The following is a 10,719-nucleotide window of genomic DNA, read 5'->3' as shown; positions in this document are numbered from 1 at the left end:
TCTCTCTCTCTCTCAGAATAAAAAAGAAAAAAAATTTTTTTTAAGTTAAAACACCTACCCTTGGCAATCTCAGGATACTCTCCAGTTAAACTTAAACCGAAAACTTGAAAGAGTAGCAGGAAATGTTTGTTTCAAAGTGGAATCACAAATAGTAGCTTCTGGGGTTGTTGTTTCTTCACTCCTTATTGCATAACCGACCATTCTACCATGACTAGAACATGTGACCTAATACCTGGATCTTGCTGGACATTTGAGTGTGGTTAACGTGTGTAGAGATATACTGCCTTGCACAACTGCACAAGAATGGACAGGCTTGAATCTTAAAAGGCCAGGGCAGAGCTTTGACCTTCCTAAACAATGATGCATTAATAAGCGCATTTATATGCACAGACATGACAGAAGGTCTGTATAAAAATTTTAGATTGAGCAGCACAAAATGCATCAGTGGTCTCCAAATGTTAAAATTTAGTACATGCCCATTTCAGCATATCTGATCTTTTTCTTTGTGTAGCACAAATGGCATTTTTCAGAAAATGAAAGTGATAAATGCGCATGGTTTTTAAAATACCAACTAGTACAAGTGTCCTAGCCCCTTTCCAGCCACTGAATCAGCCAACCCCCAAACCCACTTCCTGTTTGGTGAGGTAATAAATGCATTAAACCAGTTTGAATAGGAGTTTCTCTTACTTGAAAGCATCTAACCTCAGAGGTTTTTTTTTTTTTTTTTTTTTTAATTTTTTTTTTCAACGTTTTTATTTATTTTTGGGACAGAGAGAGACAGAGCATGAACGGGGGAGGGGCAGGGAGAGAGGGAGACACAGAATCGGAAACAGGCTCCAGGCTCCGAGCCATCAGCCCAGAGCCCGACGCGGGGCTCGAACTCAGACCGCGAGATCGTGACCTGGCTGAAGTCGGACGCTTAACCGACTGCGCCACCCAGGCGCCCCTAACCTCAGAGGTTTTATCAATATTATTACATTCAGAAACGTGAGCACCACTGGCCTCCCAGAAAAATGGGAATAACATCACAAAGAAGGGTTCAGAATATAAGTTGAGCAAAATAGCAGGAGCAGCCGGAGAGCGGTGTGAGCACATGCCCTTCATGTCCCTGAGGATCCAGCCACACACACTTTAACATACATTTGTGTTAATAAAAATACCATTTTAATCTATTTTACATTGGGCTTCCATGAAAATTTCCTTTGACAATGATTCCCTTGCTAAGATTTTGGCCACTGCATTGTAACTTCCAAGAGTTCTCTGATGATTCCTTTCTTTTTCCTTTTTCTTTTTTTTTTTTTTTTTTTAATTTTTTTTTTTCAACGTTTATTTATTTTTGGGACAGAGAGAGACAGAGCATGAACGGGCGAGGGGCAGAGAGAGAGGGAGACACAGAATCGGAAACAGGCTCCAGGCTCTGAGCCATCAGCCCAGAGCCCGACACGGGGCTCGAACTCACGGACCGCGAGATCGTGACCTGGCTGAAGTCGGACGCTTAACCGACTGCGCCACCCAGGCGCCCCATCTTTTTCCTTTTTCAAAATAGCATCCTGTTCTTGTTTCCTAGCTGCGATTTCTTCTATTTTCCTCTCTGTGGATAGTCTTTTGACATTGTGGTTCACCACATTGAGCACTGTCTCTATTTCCTTTGTTTTAGTCTCTACTTTTTTTTTTTTTAATGTTTATTATTTATGAGAGAAAGAGAGAGGGAGGGGCAGAGAGAGAGAGGAAAGAGAATCCCAAGCAGCCTCCACACTGTCAGCACAGAGCCCAAAGTAAGGCTCAAATCCATGAACCATGAGATCATGACCTGAGCCGAAATCAAGAGCTGGATGCTTAACCGACTGAGCCACCCAGGCATTCCTTTGCCCTTTGTCTTGAAGGCTGTCCTCAAATGTCTGCTGATCGTTGGCTGTACATGCATACTGAGTGGTAAGCCAGTCTAAAGCTGATGGTGGGGCCACCTGGGTGGTTCAGTCGGTTAAGTGCCCAGACTCCTGGTCTTGGCTCAGGTCATGATCTCATGGTTCCTGAGTTCGAGACCCACATCAAGATCTGCACTGATGGTGTGGGGCCTGCTTGGGATTCACTCTCTGCCCCTCCTTCACTCTCTCTCTCGCTCTCTCTCAAAATAAATAAACTTAAAAAAAAAGTAAAGCTGATGGGAAGCAGGAGTGGGGGGAGTCATCTAACTGATGGAGCTTCACTGTAGTGTTTGGGGGGTGAGCTGGATTTCTTAGTGACAGACTCCCAAATGTTAGGATTATTTCTCTAAAGCCATCTAAGCTTTAAAAAGATAGTAATAATCCTCAAGTCTCCTCCTTGAGGGTTATAAACCTGACTGCTGACCTTCTCAGAACCAGGTGAGAAAAAGCAAGCAGGACAGGGGAGTGCAGGTTTTTATTTAGTTCCCTTGTTTCCAGTCTGGCATCTCACTGACACCCTCCCTAAGTCTGAAATTTTCTGATTCTATTCTTCCTAAAAATAAACCTCTACTATCCTGAGAGTGAGGGGTGGGGAAGGTAGTTTCTTCTCACGAGGTAAGACAGAGACTGGGTGCACCTAACTTCCTTATATGTACCATCTTCCATAGAAGTCCTCTGTTTTCAGCCCCACACTGCAACCCCAATTTTTGTGATATCCGGTGCTTCCAATTCTTGAGATCTAAGGAGACAATTACACCAAGAAAGTCTTTTGTATGGGCATTGAAGTTTCTGCTTGCTCTTTTTAAGTTACTTAGCGTCCCCTTGCTTTCTACCTTCTAAGAGTTGGTTCACGTCTCATCCATCCATGCCTCCTTTCCCACTCTCTTTGTCTTTGTCTATATCTTTCTCATTCCTTTACTGCCATTTTAGTAAGTAAGCTCAAGTAAGGGCTCATTCTCTCATTTCAGGAGAGAATGAAAATAGTACATATGTTTAATTCAACCCAGGTACCTGGAAGTCCAGTCTTTTTTTTTTTTAGGCTTATTTTATTTTATTATTTTATTTTTTGAGAGAGGGTGCAAGTCAGCAAGAGGCAGAGAGAGAGAATCCCACAAGGGGCAGAGAGAGAGAGAGGGAGAAAGAGAGAGAAAGAAAATCCCACGGAGCTCGAAGCAGGGCTGGAGCTCACAAACCTGGGCCGAAGTCAGATGCTTAACAACTGAGCCACCCAGATGCCCTGAGATAGTCTTTTGACTTGATGGCTTTACCTTACGGCAAAGGTGGTGTTGGACTTAAAACATAGAAGGAAGGCTTAGTTCTGGTGCAGGACGATACTCATTGCTCTAGTTCTCCCCAACACTTTAATCATTTTCTTTACAGAAGAACCCTGTCCCTAACCCCTCCTGGTTGTTTTAGGGGGCTTGTTTTTGACCCTGGGACTGAGAGATGTTGTCACATGGGGGTAAATGCCAGGCTGCCTGTCATTCTGCTTATAGAGGGAAGACTGGATGAGAAGGTTGACTGTTGAAGTTAAAGACCTTCAGTTAAGCCCCAGGTGTGTGTTCCTCTTTTTCCCGTATCCTTTTGGGCAGAGCTTCTGCTGTTCTGCTGCATAGACCCACTCCTCTGCCAGTACTCCAGGAAGCAGCCCTTCTCTGTCAGTACACATCCATCTACTCAGTGCTTTCCAGAAATTTCTTTAAATCTCTTGACCACGGATGGCCCCTTCCTATTCCCTTTATTGTATTGGATTATGCCTTTTCCCCCTCTTGCTATAATAGGGTCCTAAGAAGGGAGAGGATGTGTGTGCTCAGTGTACCATGCTGACGGAGAGCTCTGCTTTTTGTCTTTTTAATAATGGTTTTGTAGGGGCACCTGGGTGGCTTAGTCGGTTAAACATCCGAGGATATTATCCTAAGTGAAATAGTCCAGTCATAAAAAGACAAATGTGGGGTGCCTGGGTGGCTCAGTTGGTTAAGAGACAGACTCTTTTTTTTAAGTGTTATTTCTTTTTAAGAGAGAGAGTGCGAGCGGGGGCAGGGCAGAGACAGAGGGAGACACAGATTCTGAAGTAGGCTCCAGGTTCTGAGCTGTCAGCACAGAGCCCAACGTGGGGCTCAAACCCATCAACTGTGGGATCATAACCTGAGCTGAAGTCTGATGAATAAGCTCATTTTCACTTCAGGATCTTAAGAGTAAGGAATCATTTTATGTTCAATCACTCTGGTGTTTGTCTCTTTCTGGAGTTTTGTTTTTTTCACTCTTATCTGCAAACATTTTCTTAAAGAGCTGGATAGCAAATATTTTAGGCTATTCAGGCCAAGGGGCAAAATTGGGGACTTACATAACCATTTCAAATATAATCATATTGGGGCGCCCGGGTGATTCAGTTGGTTAAGTGTCTGACTTTGGCTCAGGTCACGATCTCTTAGTTTGTGAGTTTGAGCCTCACATCAGGCTGTCTGCTGTCAGCACGGACCCCACTTCAGATCTTCTGCCTCTCTCTCTTTCTGCCCCTTCCCTGCTTGTGTTCTCTCTCTCAAAAGTAAACATTAAAAAAATCTTTTTAAATATAATCATGGAGGGGCACCTCGCTGGCTCAGTCAGAAGAGCAAGCAAGTCTTGAGCTCAGGGTTGTGAGTTTGGCCCCGCATTAGGTGTAGAGATTACTTAAAAATAAAATCTTAAATAAAAAAAATATATATAATCATATAAAATTATAAAAACCATTCTTAGCTTATTTATAGGTGGCTGGCCAGATTTGGCCCATGAGCTTTGATTTGCAGGCACCAGATCTATTTGCTAAATTCCCTTCTGTTCTTACATCATTTGAAAGAATGATGTAAGGTCCTTTTCTCAAAAAAGTAAGGAGCAATATTTTTCTTTTTTTTTTTTTAACTTTTTAAATATTTATTTATTTTGGAGAGAGAGAGACAGAGACAGAGATGAGCAGGGGAGGGTCAGAGAGAGAGACACAGAATCCGAAACAGGCTCCAGGCTCCAAGCTGTCAGCACAGAGCCTGACGTGGGGCTCAAACTCACGAACCACGAGATCATAACCTGAGCGGAAGTCAGACAGCCAACTAACTGACTGAGCCACCCAGGGGCCCCAGGAGTAATATTTTTCTAATGTCAGACTGTCATGACTCATTTGTTACTCGTACTATGACAGAAAATACACTCACGCAATTGTTGATACAGAATATTTTATTTATGTGTTTGCTATCTGTACAGATGTCTCTCATCTTTGTATTTGTTTCTGTATTCTAACTGAACCTCAAAATTCCTAAAGGATGAGGTTTGTATCTGTTTAACTTGATTTGTATACTCTCAGCAGAGCATAGCATCAGATGGACATCTGGCATATTTCAATAATGATAAAGCATAAGACAAAATCAAAGTCAATAAGACACGTAATAAAAAAGCACATGGAAACATACAAAAATTCTTACTTTAGAATAATGCTATACGTAATTTGTAAAATCTACTTTTTTAAGTTCATACATGAGATTATATTGATTTTCTTATTTAAAGAAAAAGGGGAACTTCAATGAGTTATAGAACTAAAAGTGCAAAATGAAGGTAACAAATATTTTTGGCTCTTGAACTAAAAAAATAATGATCAGTGAGAAAAAACGAGACATGAAGAAGAATAAACTAGACCAATACTGATATTTTCTTCATGTTAAAAAAAAAAATTGCCTTTTAGTCTTATTTGGATCAATTGGAAATGAGCAGTGATGACATTCTTGGGCTAAAAAACCAACAACGCAGCTCGTTCAAACAAAAGGAGCAAAGGAACATTACCCAAACCAAACTTATAGGGTCACTTGTAACATGGAAGCATAGGAAAAATGTTCTAAGCACATCCAAAAAAGAAAGAAAAGGGAAGAAAGAAAGAAAGAAAGAAAGAAAGAAAGAAAGAAAGAAAGAAAGAAAAAGGAGAGGAGAGGAGAAAGGAAGAAAGGAAGGAAGATAAGAAAAGAAAAAAGCACAAGGCCCCATTCTATCCACTGAATTTTCCCTGTCTGTTCAGAGAGACAAGAAATGGCTTGGGAAACACCTTACCCAATTAAGCCAGAAACCTCTAAGTCTCCAGGACACTTTCTGAAAGGTTAACAGGTTTAGCCCAGTGTTTAGGACAGCAATTTCACGGTTTAAAATATATACACTTAATAACAAGTAAATAAACCAATGATCAGAAAAACTGAAGAGTGTACATGTGATATTAAAGTGCTGCCTATGGACATTTTATAAAGTAAAAAGTGTTTTAGGTTTAATCTGTATTTTACAAAGATCGACACCATTAAAACCAACATGATTATTTACCACTCTTCCAATCACTGAGGTAACAAAATTACAAAAATATGTAAAAAATATTCTAGATTCATAATACCAGATATGCTAATTCCCATATAGCTAGTATAAATTTGATTAAAAAAATAGTTTTGTTTCCTTAAAAACACTTGGTTCATTTACCATTTAATATCAGATAGATATCTGCTATCCTAAAGTACCAAAAAATTTACAAATAAAAATGGCAATGACTATACTCTGGGTTTCTTGTTCGGTGGATCCTGAAGGCTAAACTTTGGAATTTCCCCCGAAGGCGCATATGGAATTCTCTTTGAAGACACCTTTTTTCCAATTGTTTCAATCTAGGGAGGAAAAGAAAGATTTTAGAAAGAAAACCTATTTTTTCCTTTTAAAATCAAAAGAGGGTCTCAAGTTTTCTGGGTTGCTATGAAAGATTTTTGGTTCCTTCTGTATTTTTCATGTTTCTAGAGTCAATCTAACACTCCACTCTCCAAATTTACAGCTAGACACTCTTACTCTTGCCATTCCCAACACCAGACCCCCTCAGACTGAGGACAGAATCACATGCCACCACTGTGTCAGCAACATGGATGAAAGCAACTAACAGACAAGATTCCAGTGCAATCAAATTCTCTCTCAAACTCTATTCTCACATCTCTTCCCTTATTCTAAAAAATTTACATCAGCTTGAGGGACCTGGGTGGTTCAGTCAGTTGAGCAGCTGACTTTGGCTCAGGTCATGATCTCACGGTTTGTGAGTTTGGGCCCCGCATTGGGCCCTGTTCGTGCCCGGTCTCTCTCTGTCTCTCAAAACTAAATAAACATTAAAAAAGAATTTTTTTTTTTTTAAATTTACATCAGCTGTAATAGCATAGATTTCAGGAGTTCAGGCCCCAGCTGGATTCCTGATTGCTAATTGTTGTGTCAACTAAGCTCTCTAGATCTTTCTTCCTCATTTGTAAACAGTGTTACTACCACTTACTTCAACAGGTTGTGTTATGGATTAAATTAGATAAAGTGCCCAGTGCAGTGGCCGGCATACAAGTCAGCCTTCAATAAATAAGTGGTAGTCTATTTTTATTTTGCATATTACATTTTAAACTTTTCCTCATATATCTAAAATCACTAATCTTATCTTTAAAGACACTACTTCTTTAACAATCATAAATTTAGCTCTTCTCTATAGCAAAAATATACAATTTTCACAAATGTCTTTTGAATTAAAAATTAAGAGCACCTGAGTGGCTCAGTCAGTTAAGCGTCCGACTCTTGATTTTGGCTCAGGTCAAGATCTCATGGTTTGTGAGTTCGAGCCCTCCGTTGGGCTCTGTGCTGACAGTGTAGTGCCTGCTTGGGATTCTCCTCTCCCTCTCTATCTGCCTCTCCCCTGCTCATGCTCTCTCTTTCTCAAAATAAAGTAAAAAAAACTTTTTAAAATTAACTATATAATTCTGACTCAAAGGGTTTTTGCTTTGTATTAATCATTTTAGTGACTTACAAATTCCCTTTATTTAGTGATTCCATTCCTCATTTTTTCCCCATTTTTTAAAAATCCGTACTCAGAAAAGTTAACTTTTATAAGAATCCAAGCTTATATTACCTATCTTCTCCCTTAAATGAGTAACACAAGAATGCAAGAAAATGTGTTTACGCCTTGGAAGTAATCTTTAAAAAATAACATTGCTTCAGTTTAAGTCATGACTGGGAAAAGCAGTCATGCTGTTACTCACTAAGGAGGGGTGCAGTAGAAGAATCCCCAAGGTCCCTGATGGAATGTTAACAGACAAGGACGTCATCTGATTCTTGCTGCAAGTGAATCTCTCACGAATGAGAAATGAGCACTGAATTCTATAAGAAGGATCTTTAACAAGTCGGTGACAGGTTACGAGAACCAGATCCAATATTCTGAACAGCAGATAAAGCCTTCTGGTTACCTTTCCAAGAATGCTGGTGCCGAGCAAATGCACAAGAGCCAGCTCTCAACACTCCCCCCTCCCTGCTCTGCCCAGGGACTATGGGACTATGCTGACTACAATCTCCTGGTGTAATTCTGCACCCTCCCAACCTCCCCTCAAGCCTCCCACCCCCACGTACACACTGCTCCGAGGAAATGGAAAGTACCTCCTTCTTATTAATACTCTTGGGACCCTTGGTAAAATTGAAATAGATGCAACATAAAGGTACTGTTCAGGTTTCTGTCAGCTCTCTAAACACTCCATTTAGGTAGCAATCTTTGAATTAAAAAAGGGCCAGTCCCACTAAAGCTCCCATACTTCTCACTCAGACCTCTCAGGCACTAGAACAGTGCTGAGCACTCAAAAGGTATAGGATCCTATGCAATATGTGACAACTACACTGCATTTTGCAGTTTTCAAAACATTCAGATAGGAATAAGTGGCCTGGCCCCTGAGGGTGTCAGTGTGGTGCAGGTAGTTCATCAGAGCAGCGTGGGTGGCTCTGGGAAGAAAAAAAAATTCTTTTAAATTGTATATTTTCTTACTTGATCTTTATATGAAGTAAGACAAGGTACATTCTATCCCCATGTAATAGATAACTACTGACTCCTAGATACCATGTAAGGAAGACCAATACTGAATGATCTTGAGATTACAAATTAAGGAGTGAGTGGAGTAATTACACAAATCGCATAGAGATTTTCCAGAGAACTGACATGTTGCCCCCATGTTATGTTATTGCTAAAGAAGGGAATATTAAAATTCTAAAACTCAAACCCACTAAAAAGCAAATGACCAAACAAACAAAACAAAACTGGTCCAGGATCATAATTAATTACCTGGAAGCCAATGGTTTGTAGTTCGTTGTGGAGCCCATCCAAGACACGTCGTCCATCAAAGATAAAGGCTGGCTTCAGCATTTTTTTATGAATGCGTTCATAATCCAATTCCTATAAAGACAGAAATGAAACAATTAGAACATATACATGAACACATACTCAACCCCTACTGATACCAGAATACTTCTAAGATTTTCTTTCATAGTACTTGTCACCTCACCTTAAACATGTCCCACTCAGTGCAAATAACCACAGCATGGGCACCATCACATGCTTCATATGGATCCTTGGAAATGGTCACGAGCCGAGACACTATAACAACAGCAACAAAAAATTGGCAATAAGAAGGGAATTATTTGAAATTACGCATTTTAATACTAGGGTTACTAGGAAGGTCTGACAGAAGTGAAATAGTCTGGTTGAAGTGAGAATGAGAGTAATGGGGGGGAGGGGGCAGCGCCTGGAGCACCTGAACCTTACCCTAGAAGCATCTCCTTGGAACATCTGGGGCTTCTTAGGGTATGTTGGAAAAATCATCAGACCAACCCACAGCTAATAAAATCAAAGTTGATAGAACAATGTCTAAGAGTTTAATTTTAGAGAAATGAGGCAGAAAAGAAGGCCTACCAATGATAAAAACAGAACAACCATGGAAGCAGCACAAATGTCCATCAACAGATGAATAGATAAGGAAGCTGTACCATACACACACATATATACACATACACACATACATATGCATACAGCAGAATATTACTCAGCCATCAAAAAGAATGAAATCTTGCCATTTGCAATGACATGGATGGAGCTAGGGAGTACAATGCTAAGTAAAGTAAGTCAGTCAGAGAAAGACAAATACCATATGACTTCACTCATATGTGTAATTTAAGAAACCAAACAAATAAAGGAAAAAAAACGGAGAGAGAAAGAAAGACAAACTAAGAAACAGTCTTAACTATAGAGAACAAACCAGAGGGGCAGGTGGGGGGAATGGGTGAAACAGATAAAGGGGATTTAGACTGCACTTTATCACAAAGAGCACTGAGTAATGTATGGAATTGTTGAATCACTATATTGTACATATGAAACTAATACAACATTGTATGTTAACCATACTGGAATTTTTTTTTAAGTTTATTTATTTATTTTGAGAGAGAGAGAGAGAGAGAGAGAGAGAGAGCCGGGGGGAGGGACAGAGAAACAGGGAGAGAGAGAATCCCAAGCAGGCTCTGTACTGTCAGCACGGAGCCTGATGCAAGGCTTGATCCCATGAACTGTTGAGGCCATGACCTGAATCAAAATCAAGAGTTGGATGCCTAACTGAGCCACCCAGGCACCCCTAAAAAAATTTTTTTAATGCAGCATTTCATTAAGAAACAAAAACAAAAACAGAACCACCAAAGGTTTCTAGAGAACAAACAAGTTTTAGGCCCATATTCAGTGATTCATAAGACTCAAAGCCTTACCTTGGTCATCCTCTGAAACTCCTGGGTGAGAAAGATCCACAACTATTTGTTCCCTTGGTACTTTTGGATCATATATATGGAGATGTGCACCTTCATCCATCAAATATTTGCTGATATATATGCTAGAAGATTCTCTAAAGGAAAAAACATCAGTATTGCTAGGGAGTATAATGAAACAAAATGGCATATATTCTAATACCTAAGGAGTTTGTAGAGG

General features: G+C 40.1%; 1 protein-coding gene across 2 annotated transcripts in view; it reads right to left on the bottom strand.

Annotated features, from left to right (window-relative positions):
- Positions 1-5,114: 5,114 nt before the first annotated feature.
- UGDH (UDP-glucose 6-dehydrogenase) overlaps positions 5,115-10,719 on the bottom strand; it is a 31,979-nt gene continuing 26,374 nt past the window's right edge. For both annotated transcript variants that reach the window (XM_030314014.1, XM_030314015.1), the window contains 4 exons: positions 10,503-10,636; positions 9,257-9,348; positions 9,037-9,147; positions 5,115-6,583 (listed from right to left, as the gene is read on the bottom strand). In XM_030314014.1, coding sequence (XP_030169874.1) covers positions 6,473-6,583; positions 9,037-9,147; positions 9,257-9,348; positions 10,503-10,636 — 448 coding nt within the window. In that variant the 3' untranslated portion in view covers positions 5,115-6,472. The remainder of the gene's footprint in view (positions 6,584-9,036; positions 9,148-9,256; positions 9,349-10,502; positions 10,637-10,719) is intronic.

The sequence above is a fragment of the Lynx canadensis genome, chromosome B1 (assembly GCF_007474595.2).
Source record: "Lynx canadensis isolate LIC74 chromosome B1, mLynCan4.pri.v2, whole genome shotgun sequence".
Taxonomy (NCBI): domain Eukaryota; kingdom Metazoa; phylum Chordata; class Mammalia; order Carnivora; family Felidae; genus Lynx; species Lynx canadensis.
The sequence above is the reverse complement of the archived record's forward strand: the minus strand, read 5'-3'. Positions and strand labels throughout refer to the sequence as shown.